Here is a 17,635-nt window from a genome sequence, read left to right as displayed (position 1 = left end):
TAGAAAGCCAATAACACATGGAACAAGGTTGAATTTTGAGAGGGCCTCCTTTACTTTTATTTATACAGCTTTATCAGTCCAATTACCTTTGCTTACTTCAAGAAATGACAGTCAGCTACCCTGTATATTGTCATATCCATGATGGGATGGGACTGATAACACTATGATTACCAATTAACAAAATCAGGGAAATAAGCCAACAAAATTTTTGTAAGAAAGGTTGACGGTTATTTCGTTTTATTAAAAAAAACTATTATAAAAGGCCCCTGATCCACATAAGTATCAGAACACAGGTACTTCAAATCTGAGAGGTGCCGGATCCTGTTCCAGCATAAATTAAACACTGGTAAGATTATTACTACTTTGTCATTCAAATGAAGAGCACACAGGAATATTCACGTTCAATTTCCTGGCAATTCTGCCAGGAACAAGGCACCACATATTCTGCTTTGTATACAAAATTTACAAGAATAATCAAATTCCCCCTCACCATTTCATTAGAAACATCAGCTCTCCGCTGCTATCTGTTGCCCCTATGATCCGCTCTGGTTCCAGATTCCTGGCAAATCCCCTTGGTTTTTCATTCTGGAAAAAGTAAATCAGCACACTCAGATAAGGTCTTTCAACAATATGAACCTCTCATCAGTCTTGCACTCACCAACTCTTTCTTCCTTTTGGCCTGGCTCTCGTCTGTCTCTGGCTCATCTGTGGAAGACTTCCTCTTGTTGGAGTCAGGTTTCTCAACCACACCTTTTTGTGACTCCAGGAAGGCAGCAATTAGCTCAGGGCAATCAAGATTTTCTTCAGGTTCCCAAGTATTATCAGAACTGAAGAAAACATTGAAATGCTTTGTGAGGGAAAAGCACAGAAGTGAGCAGATGTACCTGGCCACACCACCAGAGTGGCAAAAAAACTGCAGTGGTGCACCTCCTCAAAACAATGGGTGCATACAGCATTTCTACAAGGCTGACACCTTTATATTCCCCCCCACACTTATTTACACAGAGAACATTTCTTATCCTTCTGCAAATTAGAGTGAAGGCAACTCTACTAAAGCCCAACTAGAAGCTCGTCAGCCATGCATGCTTCTGCGTACTTGCACATTGATGTGACTAGTCTGGTATCTCAGTGTTCAATAACATTTTGGGGAGAAAAAAAAACCCCACAGGAGGTAGGTAGGTGTGTGTTGAGCAAAGTAATACATGCATTTCTTTGGGTTAACAGAAAAGCTAAAGCAGCTCACATATCTTGAGAGATACGCAGAACCATGGCCTCGCTTTTTGTTTATAAATGCCTTGAGACCTCAAGAATGGCGTAGGAATAGTTTTAAGCGTTAAATGTAATAGTAATTTTTACGATTAAAAGGATTCATATAGGTAGTGGTCTGAGTGAATGACCTTGGCATCTGTGACGTCACAGCAGGAAGTCTATCGGTCTCATCACCATTTCTGCTAAACTAAAACAGCACTAACTGCAACTTCAAGCTTCCATTTTGAGCTATGCGACATGGCGATACATTGTGTTGCCGGCGGGCGCAGCAACACGACAGAAGGTGGATTTACGTTGCATTCATGGACCAAGAATGTTCAAACTGCAAAGATTTGGACGCGTTTTGCAAGAAGTCCACGGGCACATTGGGCGCCTATGAAGTGGTCTCTCCTCTGCTCTGTACATTTTACTGAAGACTCATACGAGACCTCTGATCTGTTGAGGAGCGTTGGCTAGAAGCCCGTATTGAAAGAAGGTGCAGGACCAACAATTAAAGGAAAAGAAAACTACAAGAAAAGGATAGAAAGCTGAGTTGCACCAGTTCTCCTGGAGTGTGAGCCAAGGGTTGTTGCTAAAACCCGGGACGGAACATATCGCTCAGGCAGTGACCTCCCCATAGTTGTTGCTAAAACCGGTGACATCCCGTCCCTAACTGCCCGAGCAGTAATGGCAGAGTACTCAGTGTGGAGAAAATGGAGAATGAGTGGACCAGCCATATCATTTCTCCACTGGATATGCTTGCCTCAGCAGCAATATCTCGCCCTTACATGGAACAAGCAAATGAACAGAACTGAATGAACAACTGAAAGTCAGATTGTTTCAAAACAAAATCGGCCACAAGCTCGGCCATCAAGAAGCGAGAACACAGACGGGTAAGCTCTGACTCTCATTTGGATACAAAACAACACTATTTGTTTACCTGCATTTAGATTAATACATGTAACTTGTATTGTGTGTTTAAGTTAGCGGTATAAGATTATTTAATTTGCTTCAGAATGTGATTGTCTCAGTTCATCTGATTATTTAATTAGCCTTTTACGTTTTATCAGTGAAAATCCATGCATGTACATGTATGCTGCATAAGTTATAACACCTATCCTGTTTTAATGAGAGTCAACCCACAATCAATGAAGTCAAATCAGTCTTAGTTGAGCAAGTCGGTAACGGTATTTCTTACTTTCACCATAAATTTTTATTTATATGACTTTGGTCTATAGCTGTCAAAGGCCTCGGCCTTAAAACCGGTTACCGCAGTGACATCATGCACTCGGGGCTGGCTGGCTCAGCGGGGCAGCTCGAATGCCAACTTTGCAGTCAATTTTAACTCTCAAATGTATTTAAATTCCCATTTATGCAGCATACAAGAGTCAAGGATGGAGATACTATCCACTCAAAATTTATTTAAAAATAAAAGGTTCTGCATATCTCCTTTAAGTTCTCCAACCCAGGACAAAACTTTCCTGCAAGGGGGGGGGGGGGGGGGGGGGGGACACAACCTGAATACCTGAATGATAAAGTATTTGAAAGGGATTTTGGGGTGGGGTGTGTTTCTGTTTCATTTATGCTATTTGGCAGATTATTTTATCCAGAACTTTAAAACATGTGCAATGACGTTAGCATCTAATCGGAACACATATGATCCAAGCTGTGGCCTTCAGCCTAAATAACATGCTGTAAGAGAAAATAAGCGTACTTCTGTCTCTGGCTAAATAGGCCATTTGCAGGAATTGGTCACGTGCCAATTTTCCCCATAGCAACAAGCTAACTTGATATTCTTGACAACCATAAGAGTTTGACTGGCAATACGAAGCAATCCATTTCTAGAATAGCCGTGTTTACCTTTTCTACTGTCTTTTTTTGACCCGAATTTTCATGTGTACTTGGAAAAAGTTTGTGGTTTTAACTTCTGCCGTAAGTTAAAGCGAGTCATTGGCCGTAAAAGAGTTTTTTGGACTCAAGTTGGTCGCCGCCAAAAGAAATTCACGTGCAAAATGGCAGACCTCTCAGGTACAACTTATAATTTCTCCTTTTCTACCTTTATCATTCGCTTAATGTGTGAAGATTCTTGAAAATAAATACAGATATATCTGCCACCTCGCACGTGAATTTCTTTCGGCGGCGACCAACTTGAGTCCAAAAAACTCTTTTACAGCCAATGATTCGATTTAACTTACGACAGAAGTTAAAACCATAAACTTTTTCCAAGTACACACGAAAACTCAGGTAAAAAGAGTAGAAAAAGGTAAAAACAGCTATTCTAGAAACGGACTGCTTCGCATCGCCAGTCAAACTCTTATGGTTGTCAAGGAATGTCAAGTTAGCTTGTTGCTATGGGGAAAATTGACACGTGACCAATTCCTGCAAATGGCCTATTGCGGTCAAAGATCTCTCTGGGTTATCCTTGAGAAAATACTTACTCTGGGAAACCTTTCCATTTGAGGAAAAACTCGACTTTTCCATTCACCACCCGCTGGTCAATCACCTTCTCCACCACAAACTCCTCCGGCTCCTCCACCTCCCTTTTGGATTTGCTGTTCTGTTTCTTACCCATAACGACCTGAAAAGGCATATTAATACCTGATCAGGTTTATACTCACAAATACTGGAAATAAAGGTAAAGGTAATCTACTACACAAATCCTCCACCCCGGATGATCCGGTTTAACTTTGTGGCCTTATCCATGACTCATGTACAAACCTAACTGAGATCAGGGTTTGTTTTTCATTAATGAGAACACCTATTAAACGATATTTGTGGTTTATTGGTACAAGCTTTTCCATCATGAGCTAAATAATCAGCTAATGACTGCATGCTTGGATGGAAATAATCCCATAATCCAGCGCAACAAACTGCTGCTTGAGTCAGCAAAGAGCTTTTTAACAAAACATAGAAACAGGAGTTGTGGGATATTAATGAATGAGCACCCTGACATTATAGACGAGATTTAGCCAGGTGTCACGGTCTGATCGTGCGCTGGTATAAATTTACCATGCGCATACCGATTTTTTTCCCCCGGTCAACTTCCGGGAAGTCTAAATTTACTATTTCTTGCTGCGATTTTGTACCAAGCATTTCAACACATTTGTGGACTAATAGAACACGAATCATGACTACAACTGTGAGATTTGATTATCAGTAGACAAGAATGGTTTGGATTGAATTTTATTAGTATATGTGTAAATGAAGTTAATAAAGTTGTTTAAAACACTACATTCTGACTTCATTCTTTCATATATACTTAAATCAATATTCATGAAGATAAAGTTCATCATTCCTGGCTGCTCCTGATCAGCCTACTTAGTGCATAGGCTGGAACTAAAACACAGGTCATTCATTCATTAAGATAAAGTGAAAATTTATTTCTGGATCAAGTATGAACGTAAATCCCATATCATATTGGGCTGGTAAATTCTGACTAGGTCCAATGACAGCAGTCTAATTATACCAAATTGGTAAATTTGAGAGAATTACCAAGTTATTATAATCATGAGGAGTCTTACTTAAACAAATCAATATTCATCAAGATAAAGTGAAAATAATTCAAGTATGAACATACACTACCGTTCAAAAGTTTGGGGTCACTTTGAAATTCTTATTTTTGAAAGAAAAGCACTGTTCTTTTCAATGAAGATCACTTTAAACTAATCAGAAATCCACTCTATACATTGCTAATGTGGTAAATGACTATTCTAGCTGCAAATGTCTGGTTTTTGGTGCAATATCTCCATAGGTGTATAGAGGCCCATTTCCAGCAACTCTCACTCCAGTGTTCTAATGGTACAATGTGTTTGCTCATTGCCTCAGAAGGCTAATGGATGATTAGAAAACCCTTGTACAATCATGTTAGCACAGCTGAAAACAGTTGAGCTCTTTAGAGAAGCTATAAAACTGACCTTCCTTTGAGCAGATTGAGTTTCTGGAGCATCACATTTGTGGGGTCGATTAAATGCTCAAAATGGCCAGAAAAATGGCTTGACTATATTTTCTATTCATTTTACAACTTATGGTGGGGGGCGGCACGGTGGTGTAGTGGTTAGCGCTGTCGCCTCACAGCAAGAAGGTCCTGGGTTCGAGCCCCGTGGCCGGCGAGGGCCTTCCTGTGCGGAGTTTGCATGTTCTCCCCATGTCCGCGTGGGTTTCCTCCGGGTGCTCCGGTTTCCCCCACAGTCCAAAGACATGCAGGTTAGGTTAACTGGTGGCTCTAAATTGACCGTAGGTGTGAATGTGAGTGTGAATGGTTGTCTGTGTCTGTGTGTCAGCCCTGTGATGACCTGGCGACTTGTCCAGGGTGTACCCCGCCTTTCACCCGTAGTCAGCTGGGATAGGCTCCAGCTTGCCTGCGACCCTGTAGAACAGGATAAAGCGGCTACAGATAATGAGATGAGATGAACTTATGGTGGTCAATAAAAAAAAAAGTGTGACTTTTCATGGAAAACACAATTGTCTGGGTGACCCCAAACTTTCGAACGGTAGTGTAAATCTCATATTAGGCTGGTAAATTCAGACTAGGCCCAATTATACCAAGTTGGTAAATTTATACTGTGGTAAATTCAGACCGTGGCTGCTGCAGTATTAATTTACCTGGTAAATTCAGACCGTGACACAGGCATTGATTATTTTCATGGAATTGCAGCCAACCAGCTAAAATAATCTCACTGATGGGCGTTAGAACCTATGAGTCATTAAAAAACAGGTCATTCATAACACACACATACACACACACACACACACACACACACACAGTGGCTCACCGTTATATTTCATAAAATCGCATAAATAAAAACAGCATGGAAAAACTCCCTGGATGTCGAGCATACTTAAGACTGCGTGTAGCTCAACAGCGAATAAGCTATTTAGCCCAGGCTGCTAGCAAACACTTAGCTGTGTCCAGCTAAGGCCATCATACACAATCACAAATACATCCGATTACCCAAATTAACCTGCAAAACACCGCAGAAAACACGAACTCTCTAAACACAGATCATTACGAAGCCGTGAAGCCCTTGAAAGCACATTTTTCAGAGAAATCCGCAGAGTGGTCAAGGCTGCGGTGCCGCATGGGCGCGAAAACAAGCGAACAAAAGCGAAGACCAAGAAAATAAACCCAGCTGAAACCAAACCCTTATAAAAACAAACGCAAAAATTATGTTTTTATTATTATTATTATTCTAATACACGCCATTCCTAACAGCCACTTACGTCTAATTTATTAAAACCAAATCCAAAAACACAACGCAGTAAAAATAAAAAAAAGAACCTTCTCTGCAGCTTTCATCAGCGGCCCAGCATTAAACACAGCCCGGACTGGTTACCAATGCGACCCAGACCCGCTTAGAAACGTGTGCGTCGCACAAAGCCACGCCTCTGACGTCATTACGTACAGCCAATGGGTTTCAACAAAGCCTGTACTCGCTCAGTCTTATACAAGAGAAATACAGTTAGGTCCATACACTACCGTTCAAAAGTTTGGGGTCACCCAGACAATTTTGTGTTTTCCATGAAAAGTCACACTTTTATTTACCACCATAAGTTGTAAAATGAATAGAAAATATAGTCAAGACATTTTTCTGGCCATTTTGAGCATTTAATAGACCCCACAAATGTGATGCTCCAGAAACTCAATCTGCTCAGTCAGGAAGGTCAGTTTTGAGCAATTCCAGCGTTATGGACGTGACACTTGAACTCAAAATGGCAACAAATGACCCAGTGCATGTTTTATTGTCTCCCAGTATTTAAACAGGTGTTGCATATTTTAAGGCTGTACCATACTGGAGAAAAGTGATAGAACAAGAACAATTCCCATAGTACATCTAGGGCATGCCAGAAAATGCCAATAAAAGATGCGTTATGGATGTGACAGAAAAAGTATCACTTTTCTTGGGTGGCTGTACATTTTTTTCAAACTCTGTGAAATTGTAAACCTAATGTCAAAATGGAGATATCCATTTGATAGAGGGGTCCAAGGTGAATATTAAAAAATCTTTGTTTAAAATATTTTGTACTTCATGCAGAGTTTCGGAAGGAAAAGTCAGCGTTATGGATGTGACGAAATTCTGTTACGGATGTAACGCGTCTGAAATAGACATGGCATATGTTTAGAAAATCAGCAATTTAACCCCCATAGCCCTTTGAAAAACTCTCTAAATATCAGCTAAAACTATCAAAGTTCTTAAATAATATTTAGGATGGCTATTGTTTTGCTGTTTTGTGGATTTTAGCATACATTTCTGTGGCAATAATATAGAATTGTACATGATCAAAGTTATTCGTGTCATTAGCTAAAGTAGTGAAGGCGAAGGGAACAATTCTTGTGACAAATTGGTTCAACTTATTCACATCTGTAAAATACAGGCCTAGGTGAGATCTCTGGGAGTGGTTTTGATGTATTACATGTTGCTTTAATTTTGCATGGTGAGGTTGACATTTACATGGAATTGCCCTTTTATAGCTTCTCTAAAGAGCTCAACTGTTTTCAGCTGTGCTAACATGATTGTACAAGGGTTTTCTAATCATCCATTAGCCTTCTGAGGCAATGAGCAAACACATTGTACCATTAGAACACTGGAGTGAGAGTTGCTGGAAATGGGCCTCTATACACCTATGGAGATATTTGCACCAAAAACCAGACATTTGCAGCTAGAATAGTCATTTACCACATTAGCAATGTATAGAGTGGATTTCTGATTAGTTTAAAGTGATCTTCATTGAAAAGAACAGTGCTTTTCTTTCAAAAATAAGAATTTCAAAGTGACCCCAAACTTTTGAACGGTAGTGTATATATTTGGACACTGACACAAATTGTTTTTTTTTTTACCCGTTTACTGAAACATATTCAAGTTGTAGTTATATAATGGACATGGACATAAATTCCAGACTTTCAGCTTTGATTTGAGGGTATCCACATTAAAATTGGATGAAGGGTTTAGGAGTTTCAGCTCCTTAACATGTGCCACCCTGTATTTAAAGAGACCAAAAGTAATTGGACAATTGACTCAAAGGCTATTTCATGGGCAGGTGTGGGCTAGGGTGCATCAGTTGCCCTCACTTTCATAAAATCTGATGCATTTTTGTTTGGGTGTTCCTTTTCACCAATAAAGACATCCTGTAAAATTTTTTGACCATATTCAAAAGTCTAATGGTGGCACCATGAGGTTCATTTTTTGCCAAAAAACGCTTATTTTATGTTTTCGCATAAGGTTTGAATCACAATGTTGGACTCCATTTACTGATTTCTTGTGACCCAGAGATCATGTTAAGAACCTTTGCAAGGGATTGAGAAGCATTAATGTGATTCATAATACATTTGTATTGTTTAAAAGTAGTTGAACAATGATTCAATGAACAGCTAAAACTCAAAACTGTGCTTGATAATATATTTAGAATATGTACTAAAAATGTGTATCTAAGATATTTGGTATACTCTATAAGGTGCCATAATGTTTCATGAAAAGTGATCGAAATTGTCATAAAAAAAAAAAAAATCATAAAATAGCAGCTTTTTCCATAACTTTGAGCTCCTGGTGCCACCATTAAACTTTTGAATTTTGTCAAAATATTTCATCCATTGTGTTTTCTTACCAAAAGGAACATAAAAACAAAAATGCATCATGATCAGAGGAACTTTTCATTTTTAGGGGGCAACTGATGCACCCTAGTGTGGGCAATTCCTTCGTTATTTCATTCTCAATTAAGCAGATAAAAGGCCTGGAGTTGATTTGAGGTGTGGTGCTTGCATTTGGAAGATTTTGCTGTGAAGAAAACATGCGGTCAAAGGAGCTCTCCATGCAGGTGAAACAAGCCATCCTTAAGCTGCGAAAACAGAAAAAAAAACCATCCGAGAAATTGCTACAATATTAGGAGTGGCAAAATCTACAGTTTGGTACATCCTGAGAAAGAAAGAAAGCACTGGCGAACTCATCAATGCAAAAAGACCTGGACACTCACAGAAGACAACAGTAGTGGATGATCGCAGAATAATTTCCATGGTGAAGAGAAACCCCTTCACAACAACCAACCAAGTGAACAACACTCTCCAGGAGGTAGGCATATCAATATCCAAATCTACCATAAAGAGAAAACTGCATGAAAGTAAATACAGAGGGTTCACGGCACGGTTCAAGCCACTCATAAGCCTCAAGAATAAAAAGGCTAGATTGGACTTTGCTAAAAGAACATCTAAAAAAGCCAGCACAGTTCTGGAAGAACATTCTCTGGACAGATGAAACCAAGATCAACCTCTACCAGAATGATGGAAATAAAGTATGGCGAAGGTGTGGTACAGCTCATGATCCAAAGCATACGACATCATCTGTAAAACACGGTGGAGGCAGTGTGATGGCTTGGGCATGCATGGCTGCCAGTGGCACTGGGTCACTAGTGTTTATTGATGATGTGACACAGGACAGAAGCAGCCAGATAAATTCTGAGGTATTCAGAGACATACTATGTGCTCAAATCCAGCCAAATAATAATCGGCGTTCCATAATACAGATGGACAATGACCCAAAACAAAGCCAAAGCAACCCAGGAGTTTATTAAAGCAAAGAAGTGGAATATTCTTAAATGGCCAAGTCAGTCACCTGATCTCAACCCAATTGAGCATGCATTTCACTTGTTAAAGACTAAACTTCAGACAGAAAGGCCCACAAACAAACAGCAACTGAAAACCGCTGCAGTAAAGGCCTGGCAGAGCATTAAAAAGGAGGAAACACAGCGTCTGATGATGTCCATGAGTTCAAGACTTCAGGCAGTCATTGCCAACAAAGGGTTTTCAACCAAGTATTAGAAATGAACATTTTATTTACAATTATTTAATTTGTCCAATTACTTTTGAGCCCCTGAAATGAAGGGATTGTGTTTAAAAAAAATGCTTTTAGTTCCTCACATTTTTATGCAATCATTTTGTTCAACCCACTGAATTAAAGCTGAAAGTCTGAAGTTCAACTGCATCTGAATTGTTTTGTTCAAAATTCATTGTGGTAATGTACAGAACCAAAATTAGAAAAATCTTGCCCGTCCAAATATTTATGAACCTAACTGTAAATATGGACGTAAAATATAGCAGAGGCTAGATTTTAACTTGGGAAATTGCAAAGAGGGAGATTCTCCCTCTCTGCGAGTTTGTTTATATAGCGTAAATGAGTACACCCCCTTTGAAAAGGAACATTTTAAACAATATCTCAAATGAACACAAACTATTTCCAAAATGTTGACAAGAAAGTTTAATATAACATCTGTTTAACTTATAACGTGAAAGTAAGGTTAATAATATAAACTTGGATTACACATTTTTCAGTTTTACTCAAATTAGGGTGGTGCAAAAATGAGTACACCCCGCAACAAAAACTACTACATCTAGTACTTTGTATGGCCTCTATGATTTTTAATGACAGCACCAAGTCTTCTAGGCATGGAATGAACAAGTTGGCGACATTTTTCAACAATCAATCTTTTTCCATTCTTCAACAATGACCTCTTTTAGTGGCTGGATGGAGAGTGATGCTCAACTTGTCTCTTCAGAATTCCCCAAAGAAAATAATTTCTTTACACCACAAAGCTGAAGGCTACAAGATCAGCAAAGCTTTATTTATCAGTCAGAATACTGTAGCAAAAGTGGTACAAAAATTTAAGAAAGATGGAACTGCAACCATCTCACAGAGACGTCCAGGTCATCCACGGAAGTTAACACCTCGACAGGAGCGTCTTCTGATGAGAAGGGTTGAAGAAAATCGGCATGCAAGTTCACTGCAGTTATCTAAAAGAAGTAGAAAGCCAAACTGGGGTGACTATTTCCCGTGACACAATACGGCGTACACTGCAGAGGAATGGCATGCATGGATGCCGTCCACGAAAGAAGCCTCTCCTAAAGCCCAGGCACAAAAAAGCCCGCCTAGAGTTTGCCAGGGCCCATGCTGACAAAGATGAAGACTACTGGGACTCTATACTCTGGAGTGATGAGACCAAAATACACGTTTTTGGAACCGATGGCTTCAAAACCGTACGGCGTCGCAAAGGTGAGGAATACAAAGAAAAATGCATGGTGCCTACAGTGAAGCATGGTGGTGGCAGTGTCCTTATGTGGGGCTGCATGAGTGCTGCTGGTGTCGGGGAGCTGCATTTCATTGATGGCATCATGAATTCACAGATGTATTGCTCTACACTGAAAGAGAAGATGCTACTATCACTCTGTGCCCTTGGTCGTCGTGCACTTTTCCAACATGACTAAACACACATCTAAGGCCACTGTTGGATTTCTGAAGAACAGGGTGAAAGTGATTCAGTGGCCAAGGATGTCTCCTGATCTGAACCCAATCGAACACCTATGGGAAATTCTGAAGAGACAAGTTGAGCATCACTCTCCATCCAGCATCCAGTCACTAAAAGAGGTCATTGTTGAAGAATGGAAAAAGATTGATGTTGAAAAATGTTGCCAACTTGTTCATTCCATGCCTAGAAGACTTGGTGCGGTCATTAAAAATCATGGAGGCCATACAAAGTACTAGATGTAGTAGTTTTTGTTGCGGGGTGTACTCATTTTTGCACCACCCTAATTTGAGTAAAACTGAAAAATGTGTAATCCAAGTTTATATTATTAACCTTACTTTCCCGTTATAAGTTAAACAGATGTTATATTAAACTTTGTCTTTTCAACATTTTGGAAATCGTTTGTGTTCATTGAGATATTGTTTAAAATGTTACTTTTCAAAGGGGGTGGACTCATTTACGCTGAGTAGGGCTGAACGATCTATCGTTTTCAACCGAAAATCGCAATCTCAGACAACACGATTTTGGGATCGTCAAAGCCGCGGTTTTTCTCAGTGCTCCTAAACTGACCCATGTTTTGTTTCGTCAATAATTTCACACATTTATGCTCTGCGTATTGCCCCAGCATGGTGTAAAAAAACACTCTTGGTGCGTTCATGTGCTATGGGAATTATGATAAATACCAAACGCCGACATGGAAAGCACACATGAACACCCCCTCTTGTGGTATTTTCCACTGGGCAACTCGTAGAAAATTTTGATACACGAGTTGCCGAGATGAGATGAACTTTAACCTTTTCAACATGGCGGCGAGCGGTACAAGACTAGCTTATGAACCAAGAAAGAAGTGGTTTTCACCTACGGAAAGCTGACTCTCACGTTTTAAACGAGTCATGTTATGTATATTATTATAATATGTATATTATAGCCTAATACAAAATAGTCTGTGGCTGTCCAAAGAACGCCAACAATGATCTAGAATTCAGGGGTGTCCAAACTGATCCATAAAGGGCCATGTGGCTGCAGGTTTTCATTCCAGCCATGCAGCAGCACACCTAATTTGGCTTATTCAATCAACTGACACACCCACCCTTTAATCAAGGGTGGGTGTGGCTGCAAGTATTTGACTGTGTAAAGACAGTTCAGTTGATTGAATGAGCCAAGTCAGGTGTGCTGCTGCATGGCTGGAATGAAAACCTGCAGCCACACGGCCCTTTATGGATCAGTTTGGACACCCCTGATCTAGAGATACTGGCTACTCTCATTGTGGCTACAGCCAAATTTCCAAAAACTGCGTGGCATTCAATGTGTTAAGAAAATCTCTACTTGTCATGATCAGGAAATATTCAGCATTATTTACCTTTTGATAACTCATATTCCTGCTGCAGCTGATGAACAAGGCAATCAATAATTGTTTTAGCCAAATAACAGGCCTGATTCTGAATCTGGTCCACCATCTTTAATTTGTCAACAACAACAAAGGCATGTGAACACAACACACTGGTAAATACCACTTCCCAACTGGAAAATATCATCTTCCCATAGCACATGAACGCAGCATCTGTGTCACAGCCTCTCTGTGTCTGCTCGCAGTGCGCGGGTGGGGGAGGGGATGCTCGCTCTCTCACACACACACACACACACACACACACACACACGAGGGAGGGGCTGCTCCCTCTCATGCCCCTTTTCCACCAAAGCAGTTCCAGGGCTGGTTCAGGGCCAGTGCTTAGTTTGGAACCGGGTTTTCTGTTTCCACTGACAAAGCACTGGCTCTAGGGCCAGAAAAACCGGTTCCAGGCTAGCACCAACTCTCTGCTGGGCCAGAGGAAAGAACCGCTTACGTCAGCGGGGGGGCGGAGTTGTTAAGACCAACAACAATAACAAGACCGCGAAAGATCGCCATTTTTAAGCGACGAGAAGCAGCAGCTGTACAAACGCGAAGTCATCCATTATTATTATTGTTGCTGCTGCTGCTTCTTCCGTGTTGTTTTTGCTTCGATATTCGCGCCAAGGTTTAAGCAAACGTAGCGACGTAACTGACGTATACAGCAACGTAATGACGTGGCACCGCGAGCGATGGAAAAGCAAACTGGTTCCCAGCTGGCTCGCAAGTTGAACGAGTTGTGAACCAGCACCAGCACTGGCCCCGAACCAGCCCTGGAACTGATTTGGTGGAAAAGGGGTATCAGAGAGACGCAGGCTTGTAGCCTCATGGCAGGTCACACATTCACACAGTACAGCTCAGCTCCTGCAACTGTGACTGCTACACGCACTGCATCACTCTCACAATTTCCCCCAGGGAATTGTTGGCTCTAGTTATAATTTATAATGCTTATGTACATTCTTTTACAAAAGTGCAATATTTTGATGCTGCTGAGCCATTGATCAACCTTTTTTTTTTATGTCTGATATGTTGTAGATGGGAAAAGTAAAAGAAGCAAAAAAGTTTACTTAAGAAAGATGGCTCTCTTTATTTTTATTTTAAGTTATTATAACTTGTTCCTCAGGCACTTAATGTTAATAAACAGGCTTACATTTGAAATCTGTTGACCTCAGTTTTCATTCTTGCATTAGCTTTATGGAATTCATTGTATTAATTAATTTGCACTGAAACTCGATTTAAAGAAAAAAAAAAATTGTGGTTGAAATCGAAATATCTGCCAGAAAAATCGCAATTCAATTTTTTCTTAAAATCGTTCAGCCCTAACGCTGAGCACTGTTTTTTATATATGAATGATTCACCACATTTCGTGTCAATTAAATATCTTATTAATAGTAACAGATCTAGATAAATCCAGTGACTATAGACCAAACTTTAATATGCCCAAAGTCAATGTCAATAATGACTATTATAAATTGCGAATGGTAGACCCTCTGATGATAATGTTCTTCTAATAATATTCTAAGTTAGTAAAAAAGTCAGACAAAAAAAAAAAAAGTCAGACAAGTTCATTAGATTCTAACACAGGGGTGGGCAAACTTTTTGGCTAAGGGGCCACATTGACTTTTGAAATTTGCCAGGCGGGCCGGGCCAACACCAAATTCATACATATCGAACATAAACCGGAAAAGCTTTAGTGTTATTGTAAGGCCTTCACTGACAGAGACCCAAATGCAGATCAGATTGACATTTATTTTAGTTCTCAGTCAACAAAGACAGCAGAAAAATGCTTGCAGTTCAATAGATTGGCACTGGATCCATCCAGAAAAGTAACACACACACACACACACACACACACACACACACACACACACACACACACACACACACACACACGTGACAGTAAGAAAAGTAGCACACTTAATTCTTAAATTACATCTTTGAGCTGCCAGGATGAGTAGGATGCCAGTGTATTTGTATATTTGTATCATTTTATACATACAACTAAATTGCATATCATTAAATTGAACTAAATTACATATCAGTACATATCATTTTTGTACATTTCACTGAACTCGTAGATTTACACCTGAGTGTTTTTTTTTTTTTTAAACCATCCACGTCCAGCCTGCCAGTCCAACCAACCACCATTAGTAGGAGAGGTACCACACCATTCCAAAATGTTTGCAGTTCAATAGTTTGGGTACCACACCATGCCAACATATTTGCAGTTCAGTGGTTTGGCACTGGATCCATCCAGCCCACAAAATCAAACAAAACAGCTCAAGAAAGCAAAAAACTCCAAACTGGTTTTCAGGTTCAAAGTCACTCACTGAAATATTTCCAGTCCTCAAAAAATCAAAACACAGGTTCCAAACAGGTTTTCATATTCTAAAAGGCCACTCATAGATCAGAATAACCTCCACAGGCAAAAGTCAAGGAACAGATATAAGCAGAAGCAAGGTCAGCTGCTCATAATACACCTATAATAGCAGACAGGGACATAAATGAGGGGTGGAGCAGACACCCAAAAGCACACGGTACTTAAAAACAAACACCAGCACTACAGCAGCCACCCACGACAACCAACATTACTAAGAGTTATACTTTTTATATTATTATGTCTGTAAACATGTGACTACCATCTTATTACAGCTCCAACATAGTTTTAAAAAGAGAAAGTGTTAATACTCACATTCACTCAGCAACCGCTGAGCTGTATTCGTCCGTGCTTGCGCTGACTGGTTGTTAGCATAATTAGCCTGCTTGGAGGAAAAGTGCCGTTTGATGTTATAAAACTGCAACGGTTTATTTGCAAATAAGGCATACAGCCTTTGATCGGACTTCAGCAAAAAAAATATTTAGTTGTCCATTCTTTATTGAACACCCTGCACTCACTGTCCACTTTTCTTTTTTTAGGACCACTCATTGTAAAGTTTTATCCTGTGTTCTCGAGATCATCAGTGGCACGGGCGCCAGAATGACTTCCATGGCACACGCTGCACCACTCTGCAAACGTAATCTCGCATGAATACAACTGACTGGAAAGACAGATCTCTAGAACACCTGTCTACATGATAACACTGACGCTTATAGTTTATAGATCTGCTCAATCGTGTTTATATGATTGTCTTCCGCAGGCCGGATTAAAAACCCCAACGGGCCGGATGTGGCCCGCGGGCCATAGTTTGCCCACCTCTGTTCTAACATCTGGTCTGGTGATCTAACCTTGTCAGATATAGAGTAGTCTTGCTGACGTCCAAAACAGTCCGCCATTCATCCCTGGCGACCATTGCGACAGGCGATCCGGACTTTATCTTGGTGATTTTCTGATATTTTTTCTTCGTAGTTTGGCTTTCGCCATTTCCACCAACGGAACATCGTTTCATTATCTCATTCAAGAGAACAAAGTTAAAGACGAGCAGGCAATAAATGCAGATGCGAAAAAACAAACAAAATGGTTGAGTGTCACGGGTTTTCTCGTTCTCTCATGCATATCATTAATAGCACCATCTGTATGCTTTATCGGTAACTGCTAAGACATTGGGTGGCTCAGTGTGACCCCATGGTGTACCTGTAGAGGCTTGTTCTTAGTCTACACAATTCTTGCAGGATGTTTCTAGCAGGTAGTATGACTGGTGACAACATTCCTAGCAGATCATAGACTGAGCTCATTGTAGACAGGATTCCTCTCCTGGTGAGAGGCTTCTGCTCGATGTTCACCTGAAACTTGAACTGATCTGACCGGATGCACCATTGTACTCCCAAGGCTCTCTTGATGGCAAGTGAGTCCTGGTCGAGATCAAGATCTTTGACTTCTGTTGCTCGGTCCTCAAGCGGAATGGTTAACAACACGTTTCGACTGTTGGTCGTCCATTTTGTCAGTCTAAAGCCTCCTGTTTGACAGATGGCCGTCAAGTCATAGAGTAGCTTGATCGTGTCCTATTCTGAGTTAACTGATTTTAGACAATCGTCGACGTAAAAATTGTTCAAACACTGTCTCCACAGCTGCTGCATCAAAAGTACTCCTGTTGTCCTCGGCACACCTTCTCAGCGCATAGTTCGCGCAGCTGGGTGAGGAGGTGGCTCCGAACAAGTGTACCTCCATTCTGTACTCCTGCAGCTCCTTTGAGATGTCCCCATCTGCTCGTTAGTATAGTGGTAAGTATCCCCGCCTGTCACGCGGGAGACCGGGGTTCGATTCCCCGATGGGGAGCCATATTGTAGAGGCTTGTTCTTAGTGAGACCTTGAGAAAAGTGCTATAGCTTACACTGATGAAGTCTCTGACCCAAAGTAACTGTTTCCACTCTCAAGGTCCATGTGCCTGGCAATAAATCCACTTGAAACGTCTTGAAAGTTGAACTTTAATCCTCGGTTTAACAATTACAAAAGGTTCTAAGATGCAGAGAGTCAGATAAGAAAAACTGTTCGCTTCCACGGCTCCTCAAGATCTGCCCTGAGAAAGCGCGAGATCGTTCTTATCTGACTCTCTGCATCTTAGAACCTTTGTAATTGTTAAACCGAGGATTAAAGTTCAACTTTCAAGACGTTTCAAGTGGATTTATTGCCAGGCACATGGACATTGAGAGTGGAAACAGTTACTTTGGGTCAGAGACTTCGTCAGTGTAAGCTATAGCACTTTTCTCAAAGTCTCACTAAGAACAAGCCTCTACAATAGTAAGAAAAACTTGCTTGACATTGGATTACAAAATGCTGGA

The 17,635-nt window shown here is 40.5% G+C and overlaps 1 protein-coding gene and 1 non-coding gene across 3 annotated transcripts in view; one reads left to right on the top strand and one right to left on the bottom strand.

Annotated features, from left to right (window-relative positions):
• Nucleotides 1-17,635, bottom strand: part of cbx3a (chromobox homolog 3a (HP1 gamma homolog, Drosophila)) — a 41,004-nt gene that overhangs the window by 12,858 nt on the left and 10,511 nt on the right. The window contains exons 1-4 of one of the 2 annotated variants that reach the window (XM_060943187.1): nt 6,527-6,635; nt 3,687-3,826; nt 659-827; nt 491-585 (exon numbers count right to left, since the gene is read on the bottom strand). In XM_060943187.1, coding sequence (XP_060799170.1) covers nt 491-585; nt 659-827; nt 3,687-3,826; nt 6,527-6,544 — 422 coding nt within the window. In that variant the 5' untranslated portion in view covers nt 6,545-6,635. Of the gene's footprint in view, nt 1-490; nt 586-658; nt 828-3,686; nt 3,827-6,526; nt 6,636-17,635 lie in introns of those variants that run through there. The other variant, XM_060943186.1, reaches the window with a different exon arrangement.
• trnad-guc (transfer RNA aspartic acid (anticodon GUC)) lies at nt 17,061-17,132 on the top strand. Its single transcript has one exon. It is a non-coding gene; the product is annotated as a tRNA-Asp (tRNA).

This window comes from Neoarius graeffei, chromosome 16 (genome assembly GCF_027579695.1).
Source record: "Neoarius graeffei isolate fNeoGra1 chromosome 16, fNeoGra1.pri, whole genome shotgun sequence".
Taxonomy (NCBI): domain Eukaryota; kingdom Metazoa; phylum Chordata; class Actinopteri; order Siluriformes; family Ariidae; genus Neoarius; species Neoarius graeffei.
The sequence above is the reverse complement of the archived record's forward strand: the minus strand, read 5'-3'. Positions and strand labels throughout refer to the sequence as shown.